This window comes from Schistocerca gregaria, chromosome 3 (genome assembly GCF_023897955.1).
Source record: "Schistocerca gregaria isolate iqSchGreg1 chromosome 3, iqSchGreg1.2, whole genome shotgun sequence".
Lineage (NCBI taxonomy): Eukaryota > Metazoa > Arthropoda > Insecta > Orthoptera > Acrididae > Schistocerca > Schistocerca gregaria.
The window spans coordinates 587,409,567-587,436,511 of record NC_064922.1 but is presented as its reverse complement, the minus strand read 5'-3'; the positions used below and the strand labels follow the sequence as shown (position 1 = coordinate 587,436,511).

At 42.5% G+C, this 26,945-nt stretch overlaps 1 protein-coding gene across 1 annotated transcript in view; it reads right to left on the bottom strand.

Annotated features, from left to right (window-relative positions):
* Positions 1-412: 412 nt before the first annotated feature.
* LOC126354196 (zinc carboxypeptidase-like) overlaps positions 413-26,945 on the bottom strand; it is a 57,246-nt gene continuing 30,713 nt past the window's right edge. The window contains exons 5-10 of the mRNA XM_050003649.1: positions 26,582-26,726; positions 23,998-24,158; positions 10,045-10,129; positions 3,586-3,788; positions 2,732-2,816; positions 413-675 (exon numbers count right to left, since the gene is read on the bottom strand). Coding sequence (XP_049859606.1) covers positions 467-675; positions 2,732-2,816; positions 3,586-3,788; positions 10,045-10,129; positions 23,998-24,158; positions 26,582-26,726 — 888 coding nt within the window. The 3' untranslated portion in view covers positions 413-466. The remainder of the gene's footprint in view (positions 676-2,731; positions 2,817-3,585; positions 3,789-10,044; positions 10,130-23,997; positions 24,159-26,581; positions 26,727-26,945) is intronic.

Sequence of the window (26,945 nt, the reverse complement as noted above, 5' to 3'; positions counted from 1 at the left end):
TTCTACTCATCTCCTGAGCAGACCGATGATCTTCGATGTTTCGCTCTTGAAATGGGTACACATACTGTACTTTGCACGGCGAAAGAAGACCCCTGACAGTTGGTAACGTTGTTACCAGAATCTGATTATGAAACGTAAATCTTCTATAGGGCTGTAACAACACTGAGGTGTTGTCAAAGAGGCGTACACAAAATAATATTATGTTGTTGACTGTAATTCGTGAAACACCTACCCCCAAAACCGCTTTGACTGCCAGGGCTCTTATTTCGCCGTAAAGATGTAAGCAAACGAGTGATGCATCACTGTCACGTATTGGTGTCTACTGCATTACATCACAGTAGAGACGTCATCAGATCTCGTCGAGATCGTTAAGAGATGGAAAGGTAGCAGTAGAGGAGTACGAACACAAATGTTTAGTGGGAACGTAGTTTATTTTTCGTTGGTTACAGTCAGTGGAGAAGGGTCTCTAGTGGAGCTGTTTCTTGCTGCGGGAAGCGGCCAGCACATCCTCGAGGACGGACAGGACGCTGTCGAAGGTCTCCTCACTGGTGGGGATGATCTGGTCCGCAGGCAGAATGAAGCCGTAAAGGCCAGTGTCCCTCAGCTCCCACACGAACGAATAGCGCAGGCCCAGCGCACCCATCGACCAGTCGATGCTGGTGCCAGCTGCCGGGTCTGCCATCCAGAGAGAGACACAGTCAGACATTTGCCTTTCTGCCCTTCTACTTAGTGGTCGGCAGTCCATCGTTTCTGCACTGAGCGTCTTGTAGACAATCGTAGGTAGCTATATTTACAAGGCATTCACATGGTATCCCATAAAGACTACGAACAGAAACTCAATACAAGTAAAAGCAATACCGCAAACAATATTCCAAAGTCGTTGATGAAGTTCTAAGTAAAAAAAAATGAAGAAGCAAATCAGAACCCTACTGCACCTAGTGAACAACATGGATTGACTGAAAAGGAAACGGTGCAGTTTACCTTTTGTGGGAAAAATTTCAAACAACCTAAGCAATATTTTAAAACCATAGGGTTTCTCTGTACCTTCCTACGTCCCACAGACAGTAGGAAATATGCCTATTCAATTGAAATCATGAAAAGCTTGTAAGATCATCACCAGAGAGCATCAGTGTAGCAGTATTGGACAGAGTGGAAGGCCAGTCTGCTCTAGGCTCAGAAAACACAACAGAATTTGGAGATTAAAGAATGCAGATTCAGCCTTCGACAAACATTGCATGAATGAAATCCACACACACACACACACACACACACAGTAGATTTGGAAGTCCTACATATAGAAAGAAAGAGTGTGAAGCTCAAACAGTTACATATTCTAGAATCACGAAATACGTAGACTGAATGAATAAAGTCAAGTCAATTGTTTTTCACCACTCGTAGACAACATTGCGACTCCTACATAGAAGAACAAGCTTGATGCCTTCATTCACCAAATCAAAAATTTCCTTTTATGTACATAGCTCTTTTCCAACGTATGTTTAGTAATAATTATTGTAAATGCTGTGCGAATGAAGTTTGTAAATGCTGTTTTAAGGATTGATGTGCAGTTCATGATGACTGAATAATAGGTTCAGTTTTGTATAATAAATAAGTTAATAGTGAAAGATATGTGCAAGACATTCTGCAACCGTTTTTTAATGGATTGAGTGAAAGTAAACGAAACTTCGCGTGTTTTCAACAGGATTTGGCAAAGCTCATACGGCCAATGTTTCTTTGCACGCATCTCATGATGTGTTCCGTGATAGATTGATTTGCAACGATATTTGGCCTGCTCGAAATTCCGATTTAATCTCGTGTGATTTCTATTTTTACGGACCACTAAACAATAAAGTGTACACCTCAAAGCCACATAAGCTACAGGAATTCAAGGATAATATCCGCGAGTCAAGTAATTCAGTTTCTAAAAGAGAATTACATCTTGTGATGGATAATTTCTTAAGTAGATATTAGAAATTCGTGGAAAATAATGACAGACCGGCCGAGCATTTCCTTGAATTACATAGACCAGTACAGAATTTATTTAAGTATATTTTAAATTTAGTACTGCGTTTGTAGACGCATCTAATTCGCCGAGCGACGGAGCGCTTGTTATCCGCCATCTACTTCGCTGTACGTGTGGTCTCAGATAAATGGAACACTTCGTACGTAACAAGATCTTTGACTGCACTATGAAACCTACAAATCCACCTTTGGTACCGACATCTGATTTTGCACTAATCTACTCAAATTACTGTAGATGCCACAACGTTAATAAGTACTGCCTTATTAAAATAGTATCACCTACATTGGCGAAACATACAAACGAAACACTTGTACTGGTCGCTGACTAAACATGTCAGTTACTTCTCATTAGTTTGAGACTGCTTGGTGTGGTTTGCTCTTTCTCGAACGGAGCGTCCGTTAAGGGAAAACCGTTTCTAATACTATTATGCCAGGCGCCACTGCATCTCGTTCGAGAAATAAATTTCTTATGTCCAGATTCAAGAAATAAAAACATTTGTTCTGACTAAAGTCGTCTGTCTACGAAAAGTATGAAATAAAGACAGACAGATAGAGAGAGAATACATTCTCTTGGTATGAATCATTTTTGTCTTCCATCAACGCGGCGGAGAAAATCACCTCCGTCTAGAGACAGCATTGTTAAATTCATGAAGTACTTTATACATGGTTGGTTTCATTGGACATAGTAGTCACCTCACTGTGCGATACTTACAGATGGCGTCGACGATGCTGCCGACAGTGTACTGGGTACCGTATCTGGTTGCCAGAACCTGGGCTGCTTTCTCAACAATTTGTTGCTGTAACAGAGAATAATGTCTGCTTGGTGTTGACGTACTATTTTAGAGATATTACAACAGAAATCTCCAGCTGTGTTATTCGTTTTTCACTTGTAGGTTACTACAATTAAATAGTATTATTGAACAGATGCGTTTCACTTTTCATTATAAAGTATTTTCTGTTGTCATTCTGAAAAGAGAGAGACACATTAAATATGTCTGTATATTTAAGTATTTATATAGTATATCCTTATAGAATGGTCAACCAATATACTTACGATGTTTGTGCCTCTTGTCTAGAGTTTTCGCCTTCTCTTCGCCAAAAGTAAATGTGCAACCAAACTAAAAACGACCGAAATTGCAGTGGTTTGCAGAGTAAGCAAACAAGAGGGAAAAGCAACGTAAGTATATTGTGCGCCATTTTGTTAAAGAAATGTGGTTTTTTATCTAATAAATACACAAATGTAGAGGTTCGTTAAGTATCCATACTTCCAGAATGACAACAAAACAGTCTTTATAAATAAAAGAGAAATTTGTCTGTCGAAAAATACTCTTTAATTGTAATAAATTTAAGTTGGAAAAAAATTATCATACCAGCTGCTGCTGTGGATTGCCATGCAGACGAATGTATCAACATACTATCCCTTCACTGAATTAAGTGTTTCTGCACTTCGGCCGAACGTACTAAAATATCCATCGCCTTGAGTGTCATACTGTAACTGGTGTGAGCGTAGGTCTAGTGCCGATTGAGACAGCTTTTTAAGTTAACAAAAGATGCAGCGCCACTCACCAGTTCGGCGGCGTTGTCGGCGACGACGCTGGACACACCGTAGGGGTACATGAGCAGCTGCGAGTAGCTGTGGAAACTCAGGTAGACCTGCAGGTCGCTGCCCAGCCCGGTGAGGAACTCAGACAGGGTCTTGGTCTCCACCTCGGAGAAAGCCTCCGACCCGGCGAACGCCTCGGAGCACGAGATGGAGCTGGCGCCCTCCTCTGTGGACATCCAACGGTTCCTCAGTCTTCGGCACTACAGAGCATTGCTAATTAAGCAAAGCATTTGTTTTGGAAATAGACTCGCCATAGCTAATTGAGCAAAGCATTTGTTTTGGAAATAGACTCGCCAAAGCTATTCTTATCTGTCATTCTTCGTGACTGGTTGCGGGGCCGCATCCACATTCTCACGCAGTCATTTCTGCCATCGGCCAAAACGTAAGCCCGGGATCCGGCATCACCAATGGTCACACCGAAACTACTCTGGCATTCCTATGAAATCTTAGTTTAACTGTAGCCGGTTGTGATGCCGCATCCAAACTTGATAGTTTGGTGATCGGATGATAAAATATTCGATATTTATCCCATATCACGGACTTCGAACGTGATCTGGTGATTGGGTATCGCTATTTTCTACGTCTGTACTCGTGATTTCCACACTCCTCATCATCTCTTGATCCACTAGACCTTTTGCTTAGTTACACTATGTGATCAAAAGTATCCGGACACCTGGCTGAAAATTACTTACAAATTCGTGGTGCCCTCCATCGGCAATGCTGGCATTCAGTATGGTGTTGGCCTAACCACAGCCTTAATGATAGCTTCCACTCTCGCAGGCATACGTTCAATCAGGATTTATGGGCAATGGAAGCTCATTCTACACAGAGTGCTGCACTGAGGAGACATATCAATGTCGGTCGGTAAGACCTGGCACGAAGTCGGCGTTCCAAAACATTCTAAAGATGTTGTATAGGATTCCAATCAGGCCAGTCCATTCCAGGGATGTTAATGTAGAGTAACACTCCGCCACATGCCGTGCACTATGAAAAGGTGCTCGATCGTGTTGAAAGATGCAGTCGCCATCCCCGACTTACTCTTTAACAGTGGGAAGCAAGAAGGTATTTAAAACACTTATGTAGGCCTGTGCTGTGGTAATACCACGCAAAACAATAAGGGGTGCAAGTCCACTTCATCAAAAACACGACCACACCATAACACCAACGCCTCCGAATTTTACTGTTGGCGCTACACACGCTGGCAGATGACGTTCACCGGAAATTATCCATGTCCACACCGTGCTATCGTATCACCACATTGTGTCCCGTGATTTGTCACTCCACACAACGTTTTTCCACTGTTCAGTCGTCCAATGTTTAACTCCTTACACCAAGCGAGACGTCGTTTGGCACTTACCAGCGTGATGTGTAGCTTATTAGCAGCCGCTCGACCATGAAATCCAAGTTTTATCACCTCCCACCTAACTGTCATAGTGCTTGCAATGGATCCTGTTCAGTTTGGAATTCCTGTGTGGTGGTCTGGATATATGTCTGCCTATTACACATTACGACCTTCAACTGTCGGCGGTCTCTGTCAGTCAACAGACTAGGTTGGCCTGTACGCTCTTTCTAGGGATGTTTAGGAGTGTGGAAATCTCGCGTACAGACGTATGAGACAAGTGCCACCCTATCACCTGACCACGTTTGGAGTCCGTGAGTTCCGTGGAGCGCCCCAATCTGCTTTGGCTCAAATGGCTCTGAGCACTTTAGGACTCAACTGCTGTGGTCATCATCCCCTAGAACTTAGAACTACTTAAACCTAACTAACCTGAGGACATCACACACATCCATGCCCGAGGCAGGATTCGAACCTGCGACCGTAGCAGTCTCACGGTTCCGGACTGCGCGCCTAGAACCGCGAGACCACCGCGGCCGGCCCAGTCTGCTTTCTCACGTTGTCTAATGACTACTGAGGTCGCTGATATGGAGTATCTGGTAATAGGTGGCAGCACACTGCAGCTAATACGAAAAACGTATGTTTTTGTGGTGTCTGGATACTTTTGATCAGATAGTGTATATTATCGTAACAGGTCAGCACAGCCTGTGCAATATAGGAACGGGAATCTGTGGAAGAAACGTAACTTCGTTCTCGGGAAACCGTGACTGTGCAATAATGAGCTACCCCTATCGTGTATCGGATGTAGGTACCATGAGCATACGATAAGAAACGTTTGGGCAAATATCGAGACATTGAGAAAGTCATTTTCCCCTTGATTCCTATACAACCGGGACAGTGAAAAGTAGCTGTACATGCTAACTTTCATTGATGATTGCCTTAGATGATTTTGTTACTGTTCATGCAGTTAGGTATTGATTAAGCATGAGGAAATAACATTCCATTCTTAGAACAATCCGAAGTGTTTTCGTTTCATTCTATTGAATTGCTTTAGTCAATTTTTGGTGCTAAATATCTGGAGAGGCACTTTGGTTTTGTTCATGCTGAACAAGACCATGTGCCGTCAACGATGGACTTCCTCTTGGTCTATTATGTTCCGTGTTTAACTTGATAATAGTGTACGACATTAAATTTCTCTAAGCTGTTTTTGGATATGAATAATTTCTTGCGTTTTGTCCACTCCTTAAGTTCGTTATTTAATGAGCCAGGTGTGAAATGTTATAGTGAGTTTGCAACTGTTCATACGAGTTTATTGCCTTCAGCAGGCATTTGTATTCGTGTTACACTTTTCCGCAAATTAGCTCTCGCAACGCAAGACTTTATTCTCGTATTTTGATATATGGGGCTGTGAATGAGATCACGAAATTAAAAGCATAGGCCATTCCATTAATTCCTCCCCCCCCCCTCCCCCAAGAATGAAGTGGTAACCGCATACAGATTGGAGTACACATGTTTTACATAGCTTCTTTAGCTTTTTGTGTTCCAGAACTGAGCATTTCGCATTTTATTGTTGTTAGTTCGTAAGTGTGGACGTGTCAAGAAAGAACGTGAGACACTTTAGCAAAATTGCTGCTGTGATGACGCGGACGAAAGTGTTGTGCCTTCCAATTGGCCAGTACACCTGTCATTTTTAAAATACCAACTGGCCCGTTTGCAACAACATTTTCGAATAACGAGATCCTTCTTATGGCTGTTAGAGGGACCAGATGCAATGTCAAGTGTAATGACGTGTTTGAGGGATTATTTTTGTTCAGTTGTGCTTATTATGATGTACTGTGCAGAATTATACATTCAATCAGTGTACATGACTGTATAATGTATAAACTGATGAGTCAAAACATTACGACCACCGACTTAAAAGCATGTAGGTCTGTCTCTGGAAAGCAATTCAGCGGTGATTGTGCATGTCACGGTTTCGACAAGTACTTAAAAGCTTTACAGAGGTTTGTGGCACCAGATGCCTACGCGCAGCTCACACGCTCCCCGTAATTTAAGAGCGGTTGGTTTGTGGGCGCGGAGCTGGCGCCCTATAGCGTCACAGTTGGGTTTCATAGAATTCAGATAAGCCGAATCTGCTGGCCAAAACATTAACGTGAGTTCACTACCACGCTCCTCAAACCATTGCAGCACGATTCTGGCCTTGTGACATTGACTGTTATCGTCCTGGAAGATTCCATCGCTGTTGAGGAAGACATCAATCATAAGCGGTTACAAGTGGTCCCTAAAAATGTTCACATAGTCCGCAACTGTGACGATGCCTTCTAATACCACCATAGGTCCCATGGAGGCCCAGGTGAATGTCATCCATAGCATAATACTGCTCCCACCGGTCTGTGTCGCTGGCGCGCCACATATTTAGACCAGCCATTCACCTGGACACCACCATCGGCCTGGCGTAAAAATAAACTAGATACATCTAAACAGGCGATACGATTCCGTTCATCCCACTATAATCATAACTGACGATGTTGTTGGGCCAACATGGGAGCACGTAGGGATCCTCCACTGCGGAACATCGTTTTCAACACCGTACCCTGAAAAGTGTGCTCCAAAACACTTGTTCCTGCATCAGCACTGTGTCCTGACGTCAGGTCTTTTAGGGACCGGGCAAGCCTCTGGTCCCTATGTTCTGTGATGAGGGACGGATATCCAACTTCTTGTCGGCTACTCGTAATTTCTGCGTTCTTCAACCACTTTCTATATATGCTCCCGACAGCAGCACGCGAACAGCCGATCTTCTTCGTGGTTCCCGAGATGTTCGCTCCTAGACGCAGGGCCACAGTAATCTGGCTTTCGACAAAGTCGGAGGAATTCCGCAACTGCACCACTTATCGTCGCAAGAGTGACGCTCCATTCGTGTCCGCTCCGCTTATATACACTATGTGATCAAAAGTATCCAGATGCCCCCAAAAACATTCGTTTTTCGTATTAGGTGCAGTGTGCTACCACTTACAGTCAGGTGCCGGCCGGAGAGGCCGTGTGGATCTATACGCTAGTCTGAAGCCGAGCGACCGTACGGTCGCAGGTCCGAATCCTGCCTTGGACATGGATGTGTGTGATGTCCTTAGGTTAGTTACATTTAAGTAGTTCTACGTTCTAGGGGACTGATGACCTCAGAAGTTAAGTCCCATACTGCTCAGAGCCATTTGAACCATTACTGCCAGGTACTCCATATCAGCAACCTCAGTAGTCAATATATATCGAGAGAGAGCAGAATGAAGCGCTCCTCGGAATTCACGGACTTTAAAAGTGGTCATGTGATTAGGTATCACTTGTCTCACAAGTCTGTACACGAGATTTTCACGCTCCTGAACACCCCAAGGTCCATAGTGTCCGATGTGATAGTGAAGTGGAGACGTGAACAGACGCGTACATCACAAAGGCGTACAGGCCGACGTCGTCTGTTGACAGACTGAGACCGCTGACAATTGAAGAGTGTCGTAAAGTATAATAGGCAGACGTATATCTAGACCATCACACAGGAATACCAAACTGCATCAGGATCCACTGCAAGTACTACTAAAGTTAGGGGGGGAGTTGAGAAAACTTGGATTTCCTGCTCGAGCGGCTGCTCATAAGCCACTCATCACGCCTGTAAATGCTAAACGACGCCTTGCTTCGTGTAAGGAGCGTAAACAGTGGAAAAACGTTGTGTGGACTGACGAATCACGTTACACAATGTGGCGGTCCGATTGCAGGGTGTGGGTATGGAGAATGTCCGGTAAACGTCATATGACAGCGTGTGTAGTGCCAACAGTAAAATTCGGAGGCGGTGGTGTTATAGTGTAGTCGTGTTTTTCATGGAGGGCTCTTGCACCCCTTGTTGTTTTGCGTGGCACTTTCACAGCACAGGCCTACATTAACGTTTGAAGCAGATTACCGCTTCGCACTGTTGAAGAGCAATTCGGGGATGGCGATTGCATCTTCCAATACGATCGAATCTGTGGGCGGGATGTGACGGAATGGTTACACGACGATAACGTCCCTGTAGTGGACTAGACCTCCACAGAGTCCTGACCTGTAGACTATAGAATATCTCTGGGATGTTTTGGAAAGCGGATTCCTGCCAGGCCTCACCGACCGACATAGATACCACTCCTGAGTGCAGCATTCCGTGAAGAATGGGCTGCCGTTCCCCAAGAAACCTTCCAGAACCTGATTTAACGTATGCCTGCGAGAGTGGAAGCTGTCATCAAGACTAAGGGTGGACCAACAACATATTGAATTCCAGCATTACCGATGGAGGGCGCCACGAACTTGTCAGTCATTTTCAGCCAAGTGTCCGGATACTTTAGATCACGTAGTGTACTTCTCTTACCGCGTCACGTGCCCTCAGTGGCACCAGGCAGCATACAACCTCGCGGTAGGCAGTGGTCATAATGTTTTGGCTCATCCGTCTATTAACTTCTTGCAACGCATATCTGCAGCTCGTTTGAACCGTTTAAAAGACGCATATTCAGCTTATAGCTCGAGAACTTTTTATTCTACTGTTACAGTTTCGGCGTTACCCTATTGTCAGACATAAGTAATAAGACGCCATGTCACGCCACAGACGTAAGTTATCAAGTTATTTGTAGCGACACCGTATAGGGTCGTGCTCCACTTTGCAGCAACGGTAGCACCAGCTGTGACCACTCATATTACTTATAACTTGCACGGCATTAATTACGTTTGACAGAAGCATAATGTAGAAACTGCAGTAACACAATAAAAACTTCTACAAGCCTAATATCTAAGCTGCGTACTACATCCTACACACCCCACTTTTAATTTTTTGGTTTCCTTTATCAGAAACGACATTGCTGTATAGGATTTATCGTTCAGCGATTATAACACTGATGAACGCGTTCAGGAAACTGTCGGACTAGGATTCAAACTGGCTGCGCTCAAGTTTTTTTCTATAGAGACTGATAAGACTGCAAAAAAACATAGTAAATGATTAATAATTATCAAAAGAAGTTATACCCTGCCGATAACGGTGTAAAAATTTTGCACCCACGCATCAGCTGCTCCTCCGTCCGCTTACCTGCCCAGTGGAAGTCCCAGTTGCGGTTAGGGTCGGCACCGACGCACAGATTGTACGGCTTACGCGTCTTGCGCCACATTCGGTTCTGAAAAAGAAATAAACAACGAGAAGAAATTAATACCATTGTATTACATACATACACTGGGCATAAATTACATACATACATTAGCCATTCAAGAACCCAGCAAGTAGTGACCAACATCACTGTCAGACTCCATAATGTTCTACCCTGTAACGTCGCGTTCCCATTGCCCACTGTTCACTGCACAGTTTACCATGGGAATGCATTCATTAGGCCGCGCCGTACGGGTGTGCGTTAGGCCGTGCCGTACAAACCGACTAGCGGCCGGCGTTGTTTATGGGACAAAGCATTCGGTGCGTATTGCTAGTGTTGGAGCCACGGGAAGTTTGGGCCCTGCAACGGACCTGCGACATCAAACTAGTCGCCTTGCCCGACATACTTCGCGAACACTCTTCTACATCGAGGGCCAGGCAAGAAATCAGGATGTCAGTGATAAGATTCCCAATAAAGTCTTCACGTTGTCATTAGTGATTGAGAGTGGGAGCGTATTTAACCGTTCATCTACCAAGTGGTAAAGTGGTCTCAGATAACAACTTGCTGACCGCTGGAGAAGGTCGCCCAGACATCCGTATATCTCGTTGGCTCCAGGTGAGTGTACATTACGTAACAGGCAAATTCTGTGCATTGAGCGACACGATATGAATCGAACGTAGGATTTTACGCAAGACATAGGCACTCAACAACATGTATGGTGAATGGTGAAACACTTACCACTCTTCTGCAATATTATATACATCGGTTTAACAATAAACGGCCAGCATACTGAAATCATCAGCGAAGATATAATTCGCTGTTGCTGCTCATTGAGAATATCTATACAGAACAATGAATGTGAGAGATTAAAATGTGACACAAACAGTCAAAACGTTTTCATTGTGGGACCAAATTCAAATAATAAAAAAGAACACTTACTTGACATGTTACATGCATAAAAAATTATTACTATTAAGAAATCATCATAATCCGTTTTATCAGAAATTACAGTTAGAGACGACAGAAACAAGACTTAAGAACAGAATGGAGTTTCTGAGAAGGACCTGTATAGGAAGCCACTGATCAAGCATTTAAGTACAAGGGATTGCAGTAAATCATTTATGTTGAAAGTAAGCTGAATTTAGCTTTTAATATGCTGTTCCATGTTAAAGTAAAACGTAGCTGTTCAGTTCAAATAAATGTATGTGCCTTACGTAAACAAAAGCCTTTGCTGTGGTCAAACAGCTCCTCTGCAGTGCTTGTTTTGTTTAGTATGATCGTACAAAAGTAACTCAAAGAGTCTCTGGAGTTATATAACAAAACGCTAGGAGAAAATGTTGTATCTTGAAGACTGTTTAGACTTTCGTCCTGCAATACAAGTTCAACAAATTTTCTTGTCCCATTTTCCAACAATGGCATTCACGCATTGTTATTTGGGCAACAGAATAACTGACGATGTCTCACGTATCGGCACCTACTTCGATGTTTCTGCACTCGGTAGCGGCCCAAACAAGCTGGTTCACTACCTGAAAACTTATGTAACATAATTCTATGGCCAAGTAAATGAGAGATCAAACAATTTCTTCATAGTTTCAAAGTCAAATTCTTCCTACTGTCATTTCCGACAGATGATGAGAAGATTTCAAACAGTTTAGAAGTTTCTGACAGGTGAGGGAAAGAGATATTTTCGACAAAAGAAGATAAATGTTACGTTTTCTGGTAGTCTTTACACAAACGCCTATTACAAATCATTAGTCATAGTGTCAATAACAGTACATTAAGCGTTCTTGAAGTTTATTGCTGGTACACGAAGTATTAACAATCTTTCCACAACATACAGTGGCAGTAATTGTACATATACTCAAATTTTTTTACTCACATTCTAACATACTGCTCAAAAGCTGCTGGTGAGTCTACATGGTACTGCCTTTTCAACATTATGTTGCAGTATAAGGGTTCCTTAGGCTGATAGACACAAATGAACTCAAATACGAGACGCAATACATACTTTTCTATAAATGAAACGTGGTATCGCAGGAATGACAAATGTCATCGAATGAAGCGATCGATGAAATGCCAACATTTGTGAAAACAAATCTGTGACTCACCCACCGAAATGAACTCAAAGCTAATACTTAACGTAGACTGACTGAAATGGCGCAAGAATGCGCCTTATAAAGCATCGCTCTGGAATATTAAGCACTTTCGATTATTAAGTTATAGTGTGAAAATCACGTAGGTTAAAATGATCATTTGTAACTGGTAGTTGAAACCGTGGCGGATTACCGCTATTCTCTTCCTTGAGTAAATGGCGTGACCTGTGCATCTTTCCAGTCTTTCTGCTGGATATGACTGCTCAGTATGGAGCTGTTATATCAACACACTCAGGAAGGAAGATAACAGGTGTACAATCTGGTCTGGAATACTTGCCTTTATTTTATGATTCAAGATGCTTCGCTAAACTAAGAGGGTCACTTGTAACTTATGCTGGGAGCTGTTCCTAATTCGAATTCTGGAATATTTACTTCGTTTTCTTTTTGGTGAATGAACTTCAGAATACTGTGTTTAGTAACTCTCCTTTACTGGTACTGTCATCAGTAACATCACCATTGCCGGCCGCGGTGGTCTCGCGGTTCTAGGCGCTCAGTCTGGAACCGCGCGACTGCTACGGTCGCAGGTTCGAATCCTGCCTCGGGTATGGATGTGTGTGATGTCCTTAGGTTAGTTAGGTTTAAGTAGTTCTAAGTTCTAGAGGACTGATGACCACAGATGTTAAGTCTCACAGTGCTCAGAGCCATTTGAACCATTTTTTTTTAACATCACCATTGAAATCACCCAGTCAAGGTATTGATTGTATCTTAGCGATGGTGTCCGTTACATACGATAGAAACCTTTTCGATATTCAGAAATTTCGAAGCAAAGTTTCCCTGAGGAGTAACATCACCACTGAAATCACCCAGTGAAGGCATTGATTGTGTCTTGGCGATGGTGTCCTTTACATACGATAGAAACAGTTTCGATATTTAGCAGATTTCGAAACAAAGTTTCCCTGACGATACTATTAAAGCATTTGGCATTCAAGTCCGAGCTAAATTTCGTGCTTCTGTAAAACTTCGCCCAACTGCGAGAATTTGGTTTCTTTTGGATGCTTTCTTCTGCTTCTGCAACAGTATTCCGAACTTATAACAAGCCTACGCCCTCTTATTTATTCGTAAATATAGTGTTCTCGTAACGCCTTTTATTGCAAGTGTCCGGTCACGCCTCTTAAACAGCATGGCCTTGCTACAACCTTTGCTTGTTTTTCGTAACATCTAATTTTGGACTCGGGAATAAAAGTAATATTAACATTCTGAACATTATTTTAGATTATACTGAACTCTCTTACTCACGTTAGTATCATTCTGTATATTAAATAGGCTATCGTAAATCTTCCACAAAGTCTAGCGGACAACTTAGGTGCACGTACTATCCAGAAACAAAGTATACACTTAAAATCATCATCATCATCATTTAAGACTGATTATGCCTTTCAGCGTTCAGTCTGGAGCATAGCCCCCTTATAAAAGTCCTCCATGATCCCCTATTCAGTGCTAACATTGCTGCTGTTTTGATGTTAAACCTATTACTTCAAAATCATTCTTAACCGAATCCAGGTACCTTCTCCTTGGTCTGCCCCGACTCCTCCTACCCTCTACTGCTGAACCCATGAGTCTCTTGAGTAACCTTGCTTCTCCCATGATTGTAACATGACCCCACCATCTAAGCCTGTTCGCCCAGACTGCTACATCTATAGAGTGCATTCCCAGTTTTTCTTTGATTTCCTCGTTGTGCACACCCTCCTTCCATTGTTCTCATCTACTAGTACCTGCAATCATCCTAGCTACTTTCATATTCGTAACCTCAACCTTATGGATAAGGTAACCTGCATCCACCCAGCTTTCACTCCCATACAACAAAGTTGCTCGAAAGATTGAACGGTGCACAGACAACTTAGTCTTGGTACTGACTTCCTTCTTGCAGAAGAGAGTAGATCGTAGCTGAGCGCTCACTGCATTAGCTTTGCTACACCTCGCTTCCAGTTCTTTCACTATGTTGCCATCCTGTGAGAGTATGCATCCTTAGTACTTGAAACTGTCTACCTGTTCTAACTTTGTTCCTCCTATTTGGCACTCAATCCGTTTATATCTCTTTCCCAATTACATTACTTTTGTTTTGTAGATGCTAATCTTCATACCATAGTCCTTACATTTCTGATCTAGCTCTGAAATATTACTTTGCAAACTTCAATCGAATCTGTCATCACAACTAAGTCATCCGCATATGCGAGACTGCTTATTTTGTGTTCACCTATCTTAATCTCACCCAGCCAGTCTATTGTTTTCATCAAATGATCCATGAATAATATGAACAACAGTGGAGACAGGTTGCAGCCTTGTCTTACCCCAGAAACTACTCTAAACTATGGACTCAATTTACTGTCAACTCTAACTGCTGCCTGACTATCTACGTAAAGACTTTTAATAGCTTGCAAAAGTTTGCCTCCTATTCCATAATCACGTAGAACATATAATAACCTCCTCCTAGGAACCCGGTCATATGCCTTTTCTAGATCTATAAAACATAGATACAATTCCCTATTCCACACGTAACACTTCTCCATTATATGCCGTAAGCTAAAGGTCTGGTCCTGACAACCTGTAATAGGCCTAAATCCACACTGATTTTCATCCAATTTGTCCTCAACTAAGACTCGCACTTTCCTTTCAACAATACCTGAGAAGATTTTACCCACAACGCTGATCAAAGAGATACCTCTGTAGTTGTTACAATCTTTTCTGTTTCCATGTTTAAAGATTGGTGTGATTACTGCTTTCGTCCAGTCTGATGGAACCTGTCCCGACTCCCACGCCATTTCAGTTATCCTGTGTAGCCATTTAAGACCTCACATTCCACTGTATTTGATGAGTTCCGACTTAATTTCATCCACCCCAGCTGCTTTATTGCATTGCAATCTATTGACTATTTTCTCCACTTCCTCCAATGTGATCCTATTTCCATCATCATTCCTGTCCCATTGTACATCGAAATCTGAAACATTACTGATCGTATTTTCACCTACATTGAGCAACTCTTCAAAATATTCCCTCCATCTGCCCAAGGCATCAACAGGATTCACGAACAGTTTTCCTGACCTGTCCAAAATACTTGTCATTTCCTTCTTACCTCCCTTTCGAAGACTGCTAATAACACTCCAGAATGGTTTTCCAGAAGCTTGACCCAAAGTCTCCAACCTGTTTCCAAAGTCTTCCCAAGATTTCTTCTTGGATGCTGTAATTATCTGTTTGTCTTTGTTTCTTTCTTCAACATAACTTTCTCTGTCTACCTGAGTTCTAGTATGTAGCCATTTTTGATATGCCTTCTTTTTCCTTTTACAGGCTGTCTTGACTGTGTCATTCCACCAAGCTGTTTGCTTCATCCTACCTTTACACACTACTGTTCCAAGACATTCTTTCAAATGGTACAAATGGCTCTGAGCACTATGGGACTTAACTTCTGAGTCCCCTAGAACTTAGAACTAATTAAACCTAACTAACCTAAGGACATCACACACATCCATGCCCGAGGCAGGATTCGAACCTGCGACCTTAGCAGTCGCGCGGTTCCGGACTGAGCGCCTGAACCGCTAGAAAGACATTCTCTGGTCACTTCTAGCACTGTGTCCCTGTACCTTGTCTATTCCTTTTCCAGTGACTGCAATTGACTACATTCAACTAACTGGTACCTTTCTGAGATCACTGTTATGTACTTGTGCCTGATTTCCTTATCCTGAAGTTTCTCCACTCTTATCCTCCTACACATTGACCTGACCTCCTGCAATTTCGGCCTCACAATACCAATTTCACTGCAGATTAAATAGTGATCAGTGTCATCAAAGAATCCCCTGAATACACGTGTGGCCCTCACAGCCTTCCTGAATTCCTGATCTGTTATTATATAGTCAATGACAGATCTGGTTCCCCTGCCTTCCCAAGTATACCGGTGAATTTTCTTATGTTTAAAAAAAGAGTTTGTGATTACTAAGCCCATACCGGCACAGAAATCCAAGAGTTGTTTCCCGTTCCTGTTGGGCTCCATATCCTCTCTAAATTTACCCATAACCTTTTCATACCCTTCTGTTTGATTTCCAATCCTGGCATTAAAATCACCCATGAGCAGAACACTGTCCTTGTCCTTTACTCTAAAAATTACGTCACTGAGTGCGTCATAAAAACTATCCATTTTATCTTCATCTGTCCCTTCACAATGCGAATATACTGACACAGTCCTAATTTTCTTGCTAGACACCGGCAAATCTATCCACATCAGTCATTCGTTTACATACCTTATTGCAACTACGCTGGGTTCCATTTCTTTCCTGATGAAAAGCCTTACACCCCATTGTGCTATTCCTGCTTTGACTCCTGACATGTAGACCTTGTATTCTCCCACTTCCTCTTCTTTCTCACCCCTTACCCGAATGTCACTAAGAGCTAAAACGTCCAACCCCATCTTACTTGCAGCCTCTGCCAGCTCTACCTTCTTCCCAGAGTAGCCCCCATTGATATTAATAGCTCCCCATCTCGTTACCATTCGTTTGCCGAGTCGTATCTTAGGAGTCCCTTGTTTGTCAATTACAGGTAGGACTCCGTCTTCTCCAAAGGTCCGAGGTATTTTGCTCTGATTGTTGCCAGCATCAAATTTATAGTATCAGGGAAGCAGGTTGCTAGCGTTACTTGCCCCGGGTCACATTGAGTTTTACCCCTAACGGTTGAGGGACTAACCGGTGGATTTGGTAGTCTTTGCCGTCTGAGCACAAAGGTGGCCACGACTCGGAATATGTCCGAGATGTTAACTTCTTACCTAAAATTATCTTTCTTATAATTAATGTTTTCCGCTAAAGCACAGTGTCAGCATTCACCACTGGGTCAGGAACCAATACTAAATCTCCTCGAGAATTTCTCTTTTGAAAATCAGTAATTCTGCTTGGTAATACCAGTTTCTGTATCCTGAAGGGACGAATTTGGAATGAAAGTCTGTTCATTAAACTTAGAGTTTTTAAAGAATTTATATTTTAATAAATGGAATTATTGTTTTCCGTAACAGAACTAAAGTTAAAAGATCTTAAAGGATTCCTTTTTTAATTACTTTTACACGGACTTGGCAAACCAAAAATGCAATTGGTAATTGTTTCCAGACTGGAGCTACTTTAATCTTTATATTTTTGCTAAATGGAGTTAAAGAAACAGGAATTTAATCAGATTCCAGTGATCAATCCATGTTGTGCGTCCCCATGTTCTTACTATAATAAATCGTATAAACATTTCATTCACTGCTGTTACTTTTCCACAGAGTAAATAGTACTTTTACGACAGGATTTAAGTAAAGTAATGACACGTACCGTACTTCAAATAAGATTGTGAAACTTGTTAAATTAACTGTCAATATATTGAACCAAAGGCACTTTTTATAATAGATTACGTTAACAGAAGCCTGGCTTCCTGCGTATGAACAATGAAATAAATTGTCTGTACTCTGCGTTATCAGATGTAGGAGACTTGAAAATGTCGAACATAAATACTTACAGCGATTCTTCACGTTCCTTATTAATTCTACCAAAGTCTCCGTAATGTCTCCATTTGAAAAAATTTTTGAAGTAAGATTGTGTGATTCTTGCAACGCCATATTCTGGCCTGAAAAAGTCTGCAACGATTTACGGGAGACGACTTATTATTGCAGAAGAGCTAATTAGCAACTCATTCCAGAAATTGTAACAAAGTTAGGCAAAATATTTAATATGTTGAACAGCGCACCAATACGTGACCTCACTCAACCACTGATAGCTAGCTACTTCTTACATTTCAGTTTGTTTGTGATATACTTTGTTCCACACATAAAGCTTTCACAGAATGGAAACGGAAAGACACACCTGGCAACCCTGTGTAGACGCTATCCTCTGAATTAGTTTACTGCAAATTTCTCCCTCGGAGAAAGAAAAAAACTTGGCCGTCCCCATGCCTAATGGCATCCTTATTTCTTCCGAAGAAAACTGCTCTTTTCGTATCAGTAATATATAGCATCCTGTGGAAGAACTGACAGTTTAGAAAACTGACTGTTTTAAACCCTCAGATAGATAATAACAAAATATATGTGCAGTTACCAATTACAATTTACTTTTGCAATGGTTCGAAAACATCTCACCCTCATAATCGTCTTTAAATATGCAGTACTAAATCATGTCAGACATGGACAATACACTGCCTGAATGTAAAAGTAACACTGTTCTGTTAAAACGTGTTTTGTATACCATAACCCTCAACTCACGTCGATTGTTTTTCTGTGATTGTAAGCCACATCAGTTCTACGCTTCCATTGTTACTTTGGAAGAAGTGGAGAGTGTCACTTAGAAAGGTTTCAAGCGAATTATTATCTCCTTTTCTAAAAAGATATATTTTGCCTTTTTCTTTGGTGGATTTTGACGTTACAGTATCCAGTCTCGATATAGCGACCTAATGGTCACTAATCCATGCGTCGTTCAATAAGCTCCCTGTTTGCTCATGATTTTTTGTTGTTAAGTGTTCAAGTACGTTTTCGTAATCATTTTTACTTCGCGTGGGCTCCCGAAATTATTGCTCAAATAATTTTAGTAGTAAGCACTTATAGAATTTAGGAAGATATTTTATGTCACCACCAACTTTAAACATGAATTTTCGCCGGTATTTCGAGGGTGGATTAAAGTCACAACTAATACCTGTATAGTTGTATGTATGTGGTAGCTATCTGAAATGAAATTAAAATTTTCACCCAACTTTTCATCAACTAAATTAGGAAGATGATAAAGGAAACCAGTTATTAATTACTTGCAGTTTTCACCCATACGTATTTTTGGGTTTTGAGACAACTTGTAAATTTTATTTTATTTTGATGTACACTATGTTTAGAGAGTGGTATTTACCTAATTTGAACTGAATACTTTCCATGTAATTTAATGAAAATCGTAACAAAATGTTCTCAGTATTTTGAGGCTGAAAGTTAGTAACATTAAAGACATTTTTATACATGCACACATATTTAAAGGCCGTATATCAAAAACTGCAAATGTAAAGGTTTTTTTATGCGCGTAGAACATTTCAGAGAACTTCAATACATAACCTACTTCAGAAATAATTTTTCCTTGGTAATATTGGTTGAATTTCAGCTGTAGAGAGATACCTCCGAAATCTACCAAATAAAAAAAAACAGTGTTTACTATATTCACTAACGCAGAAGTAGTTCGTAATCCGGTTTAGAACATCAAGGACATTAAGATATGCAGAAAGATACTCTACGAAAGTTGAAAAATAGACGTACATGTGACTGACCAGCTTAACCAGCCGCTGACTATCGCTAAAAAGGCGTGAGAAACACTTCTCTTATCATACCTCAGTAAACAGTCTGTGTTTAGAGCTTGGTGATGGTACAAGGAAAGAAGATTTTCTTTCCAAGAGATGCGGGTGAGACAATGTGTGGTGAAAACGTGCCTCACTTTAAACAAGTTTTAGTTCGTAAATGACTTATCTTTGCGAATGTGCAAACAGTCGGTTTAAGGGTAAGAAGTAGAGAAACCTAGCAAAATTGAGCTACGTGAGTTTTGTTCATCAACAGTGCTGTTAAGAAATATATCATGAACGTGCTTCACTATCTACGACTCCAGTGATTCAAAACTAGGGAGTGATCGGGAACTGATTCAGAATTCTGACAGGATCGGAAAAATCTTTTTCCATCTACCCATAGAATTGCACCTGTACTTGAGAACAACGAGTGTACATGACTTGATTTCTCGACAGTGCTTATGGGGAATCTTGTATAGTAAAAATATATCAATGCATTTTCGTACTTTATTCGAGAAAAAGACTGATGCCAAAGTTTTGAGTGGTGTCTGTGCAGAACGTCAGACAGATAAGCTAAGAATACTACAAAGGCGAAACAAACAGGCGAACAACGTAAGTCTAGCTATTTCAGCATCTCCTTCAGCTGTTCTATGTACTGACTTGGCAGAAAATCCTAAGAAATTTTGGTCCTATGTCAAAGCGGTAGGTGGATCAAAACAAAATGTCCAGACACTCTGTGACCAAAATGGTACTGAAACAGAGGATGACAGACTAAAGGCCGAAATACTAAATGTCTTCTTCCAAAGCTGTTTCACAGAGGAAGACTGCACTGTGCTTCCTTCTCTAGATTGTCGCACAGTTGACAAAATGGTAGATATCGAAGTAGACGACAGAGGGATAGAGAAACAATTAAAATCGCTCAAAAGAGGAAAGGCCGCTGGTCCTGATGGGATACCAGTTCGATTTTACACAGAGTACGCGAAGGAACTTGCCCCACTTCTTGCAGCGGTGTACCGTAGGTCTCTAGGAGAGCGAAGCGTTCCAAAGGATTGGAAAAGGGCACAGGTCATCCCCGTTTTCAAGAAGGGACGTCGAACAGATGTGCAGATACCTCTAACGTCGATCAGTTGTAGAATTTTGGAACACGTATTATGTTCGAGTATGATGTCTTTTCTAGAGACTAGAAATCTACCCTGTAGGAATCAGCATGGGTTTCGCCTTGCGCTATTCGTCCACGAGACTCAGAGGGCCTTAGACACGGGTTCACAGGTAGATGCCGTGTTTCTTGACTTCCGCAAGGCGTTTGACACAGTTCCCCACAGTCGTTTAATGAACAAAGTAAGAGCATACGGACTATCAGATCAATTGTGTGATTGGATTGAGGAGTTCCTAGATAACAGAACGCAGCATGTCATTCTCAATGGAGAGAAGGCTTCCGAAGTAAGAGTGATTTCAGGTGTGCCGCAGGGGAGTGTCATAGGACCGTTGCTATTCACAATATACATAAATGACCTGGTGGATGACATCGGAAGTTCCCTGAGGCTTTTTGCAGATGATGCTGTGGTGTATCGAGAGGTTGCAACAATGGAAAATTGTACTGAAATGCAGGAGGATCTGCTGCGAATTGACGCATGGTGCACGGAATGGCAATTGAATCTCAATGTAGACAAGTGTAATGTGATGCGAATACATAGAAAGATAGGTCCCTTATCATTTAGCTACAAAATAGCAGGTCAGCAACTGGAAGCAGTTAATTCCATAAATTATCTGGGAGTACGCATTAGGAGTGATTTAAAATGGAATGATCATATAAAGTTGATCGTCGGTAAAGCAGATGCCAGACTGAGATTCATTGGAAGAATCCTAAGGAAATGCAATCCGACAACAAAGGAAGTAGGTTACAGTACGTTTGTTCGCCCACTGCTTGAATACTGCTCAGCAGTGTGGGATCCGCACCAGGTAGGGTTGATAGAAGAGATAGAGAAGATCCAACGGAGAGCAGCGCGCTTCGTTACAGAATCATTTAGTAATTGCGAAAGCGTTACGGAGATGATAGATAAACTCCAGTGGAAGACTCTGCAGGAGAGACGCTCAGTAGCTCGGTATGGGCTTTTGTTAAAGTTTCGAGAACATACTTTCACAGAAGAGTCAAGCAGTATATTGCTCCCTCCTACGTATATCTCGCGAAGAGACCATGAGGATAAAATCAGAAAGATTAGAGCCCACACAGAAGCATACTGACAATCCTTCTTTCCACGTACAATACGAGACTGGAATAGAAGGGAGAACCGATAGAGGTACTCAGGGTACCCTCCGCCACACACCGTCAGGTGGCTTGCGGAGTATGGATGTAGATGTAGATGTAGATGTAGCTGGTGAACACAACAGTATAGTTAGGTATCGTACGCCTAGATGATAAAAGTCGTGCAATACCTTCTAATATCGTGTCGGCCTTCCTTTTGCCCGTCGCAGTTCTCTAACTTGACGTGGCATGGACTAAACAAGCGTCGGATGTCCTCTGCAGAAATATTGAGCCATGCTCCCTCTATAGCTGTCCATAACTGCGGCTATGTTGCGGATGCATGAGTTTGTCCACGATCTAACCTCTCGATTATGTCCCATAATCTGGCGATCTGGGTGACCAAATCTTTCGCTAGAATTGTCCAGAATGTTCTTCAAACCAATCCCAAACAGTTGTGCCCCAGTGACATGGAGCTTTGTCATTCACAAGAATTCCATCGTTTTTTGAGAACATGAAGTCCATGAATGGCTACAAATGGTCTCCAAGTAGTCGAACATAACCATTTCCACGAAATGATCGTTTCAGTAGGACTATAGGACCCAGTCCATTTCGTGTTAACACAGCCCACATCATCATGAAGCCACCATCAGCTTGAACAGTGCCTTTTCAACAACCTCGTTGTGTGGCTTCGTGGCGTCAGCACTACACTCTAATCGTACTCAGAACGTACCATCTAAAATCGGGACTCATCTGAGCAGGCGACGGTTTTCCAGTTGTCTAGGGTCAAATCGATTCGGTCACGAGCCCAAAGGAGGCATGGCAGGCGATGTCGTGCTGTTAGAAAAGGGACTCGGGTCAGTCGGCTGCTGCCATAGCCCACTAACGACAGATTACGGCACACTGTCCTAACGGGTACGTTCGTCGTACGATCAACACTGGCTTCAGCGGTTACTTCACGCAGTGTTGGTTCTTTGATAGCACTGATAACTCTATGCAAATGTCACCGCTCTCGGTCATTAAGTGAAGATCGTCGACAACTGCATTGTCCGTAGTGAGAGAAAATGCCTGAAATTTGGTATTCTCAGCACACTTTTAACACTGTAGATCTCTGAATACTGAAGTATCTAACGATTATCGAAAATATTCTATGCAACTAGCTCCAACTACCATTTCGGTTTCAGACTCCATTAATTCCCTTCCTGCGGCCATAACCACATCGGAAAACGTTTGACATGAATCATCTGAGTACAAATGACATCATCGCCAACTCTTTGCCCATTAATACCTTTTATACATTATACTACCGCCATCTGCATGTGTGCCTATAGCTATCCCATGACTTTTGTCAATACAGAGTATGATAAAAGTTGCCTTGCGTTGTCAAGTTCTAATGTTGGGAGCTCGGTTAGCTGAAGCGTACACACCTGTGAAATGGTAAGGTTGACGGAACACATTCTGAGACATCGAGAAATAACCAATTTGCAAGGAGACCTGTGAAACCCTGGGGGTGAGAGAGCATATCCTGAGGAATCAAGAAATAACTAATCTGCATGTAGAGTATAGTGTAAGGGTTAAAAACAGCAGTGTGACACCACAGCTCGACTACAGTAGGACGTTCAACTGGATGTAGGTTACAATAGTTATGAAGAGAAGATGAAGCCTTGACAGACTGGATTACACTAGCGTGCAAGGCACAACAGCAATATGATGCATATGCTGACGTGTATTCGATATCACCTGAGTTGACAACAGAATCGCAGCTTTCTGTCAGACCCCCACATCAGTCGTGCCCACCTACTGGGTCTCACCTACAGCGGCTGCGTTTGACCAGCGCCAGCGCCCTCTGCCGCCGCAGTATGAGGCAGCCGGTGGCAGCCAGACAGCCCACTCATACCTGGAGCCCCTTCGCCAACTGACGCTACGCAGACGCCGCCTAGTCGCGACTACGACACCATCACTCTTGCCTTAGTTCAGAGAGCCTCTTGTTAACACTGAGAGCAGGACTGTATTTCTTGTTGCATTATTTGTAGCGACAAATAAAAGTTAAGTAAATCTTCTGTTTACTGTGTTAACTTGTTCGCCAATCATTTGTACTTCTTTCCAGCTTTCCTACGACGACTCTGCGCAGCACCCTGTAACCCACGTCTCCTAACCATTGTATACGAAGTCGTACACAACGGTGCGGTCTACGAATCTCAAGAATTTTTTGGGAAAACAGTTTTGGCCACATTTAGCAGGCAGCCACTTACGTCCGTCCAGGTGTACACGTAACCGTCCGGGTTGGTGTTAGGGAAGATGTAGAAGTCGAAGCTCTCAACGATGCTCCTCACGCTGGCGTCGGTCGAGGTGAGGATCTCGTTGATGAACCATGTCACGCTGGCAGGGCTGATCCACTCCCTCGCGTGGATGCCTGCAAACAGCGCGCTTTTCAGACTCTCAACGACATTCTAATGAAATCATTAGAGAAAGGGCAGCTCTTTAGCTCTTTTATGCATGATGTATAAAAAATAACGTCGACAACACTTAGTATATTGCACGACGCGCAATGCAGGGTTGTGATGCCGTGGGGCGTCGAGTTTTGAGAACGATGGCGTCAAAGATTCTTCAATTGTTTTCGGTAAACTGTTTGGCTAACAAATAATTTGGCTTGTGTGTAAAATTGAGGAATAACACTGCCTGCGGAAATTTTAGTGTTTGTAGCTGGAGGATGAACTGATCATTTTAATTATGGAACTTTGCTCCGGAAGTGAGAAGGAATGTTATTTGTTAGGGGCAATTCTCTTTACGCTGATAGTTAAGGCGTTGCGTAGTAAATCATGATACCAAACAAAACCCGAAGTTGTTTGGTCATGTACCTTCTCCAGCGTACGACAGTATCGTAACTATGCATTTCCAGACAATAGTTCTTTCTTGAAAAATAAACAACATGCGGTCCCTCGCTATATACTAAGCTTTGTCGGTGTTTTAGTGACACCTTGTAGAGAGAATGAATCGCTCAACTTTTGCACATCAACTTTTGAGTCCTAAAAGACGTCTTTGATGTCTTTTTATTTAGACAGAGACTAGAGACTCATAAGTAATGACTAATACGTCCTCACATCATCCTTAATAATCAGACTTTTCGTTTAATATAACTGTGATATTTTTTTCGACGAGATCTTTATGAGACGATTTCAGTCATATAACGCTTCTGTAGAACCGAAAACAAATTATGAAATAAAACCATATTGTGCTTTCGTAGTATTGTTCGGCGGTCCGAATGAAAATGTACGCCACTCTCGGCGGAAACATGTGCCACCGGGTTGTGGTCTCAAGTCATATGTAAAAGTTAATATTTATAACTGTTCTAGTACACTTCAGTCAACTCATCCAAAGGTAACATTCAACTGATGAATTGCACTATATCCGCAGCGCTTCTACTGGACATTAATATGTGGTGTGTCCATATTCTGCCCTTATGACGGTTTAAAAGCCAGGGACACTTTTAATCAGGTGTCTGAATGTCCGCGGAGGAGAAATCAGCGAAAGTCAGGTTGTTAAGCATTGAAGTCTGAAGTGAAGTCGACTTCCCAATTCATCTCAGAGTTCCAGCAGGGACTTTGGGCAGGCCAGTTCATTTCAGGAAAGTTACCGTCCACAAATCATTTCCTCACAGATGTACTGCCATCTTAACACAAACAGTCATCGTTTCCGAACTGCTCCTTCACTTCACGCAGTGCACGGTGCTGCAAAACGTTTTCATATCCTTCCGTACTGCCGGCCGCTGTGGCCGAGCGGTTCTAGGCGCTACAGTCTGGAACCATGCGACCGCTACGTTCGCACGTTCTAATACTGCCTCGGGCATGGATGTGTGTGATGTCCTTAGGTTAGTTAGGTTTAAGTAGTTCTAAGTTGTAGGGGTCTGATGACCTCAGAAGTTAAGTGCCATAGTGCTCAGAGTCATTTAAACCTTCCGTACTGAGTGATTTTCTTAAATGCATCAAAGGCACCACACCCTAACCATGAAAAACACAGCTTGCTCTTACACTATCTCCAGCACACTGCACTGCTGGCAATACACACGACGGCAGATAACGATCTTCATGCGTTCTTCAAACCAAAGCGATGCACCCGATTGCCGCAGAGCACAGTGCAACGCAGACCACTCGTCTCCAGTCGTCCACTGCCCAGTGGCGTCGCTCTGTGCAGCACCTCAAGCGTCGCCTGCCACTGGCTACAGAAATGTGCCACTTGTGAGGATTTTCTTCACCATTCAGTCAATGTGCTCACTGGACTGTTGGTAGCACTTTGCAGCTCAAGAGTCATTCCTTGTGCTGACTTAATGCGATTTTTTTAACCGTCCTCCCTCTTGCTCGATGGCTCCCGTTCGTCTGTACATCAGGTCTGTCAATTCTTGGTCTAGCTCTGTTCGTGCCTCTTCACAATCACATCACGAACAGTCGATACCGGCAGCTTTAGAGGGGTAGAAATGTCCTGATGAATTTGTTACTCAGATGACATGAAAAGACTAGTCCACCATCGAAGTAAGGTAGCTCTCCTGAGTGTGACTGCTTCTCTACTGACATCAGAATACTTTCCGTCCCATTTTATACGACATGGCTCCACATGTAGTGACATCTAGTGAACAGTTCCGTATTATGTAGCAGGTCCATCTGCTTCTGATCAATTAGTCCATCCAGATTTCATGGAGAGTAGAGACTCAGCAAAGCATAATAAAAGAGAAACGGCAACAGGATCTTGTTTAACGCAAATGATAGGAAATTTGATTAAGCAGTGATGATCGACTGACAAATAATGAATGCAAGATCGGTGATGGCGCCCTAGTTTACTCACCTCCCTCGATGACGACTGCGGGGTTGCCGGTGCCGTAGGAAATTTTGATTCCGCGGATTTCTCGGCCCTCATAGGTGCTGCCGCCCACAACTGTAGTCACTACGCCGGAGTATGAGTCGGCCAGCGAGTCAAGCCACTCGTTTATCTGCACAGAAGAGGATGCACGTTTATAGCAACACACGTGCTTGTGCTGACGAGAGGCATGCGATGTGGGGAAGCTGAAGACCGGGAAACTGGACGCCAGTGAGGATGTGTGACATTAAACATACAGTTAAAAGGACACAATTAGAATGTGTTAGTCAGGAAAGGCAAAGTGAGAAGTATATGTATTATCATTTACAGAAGAAAACTTCTAACGATAAAA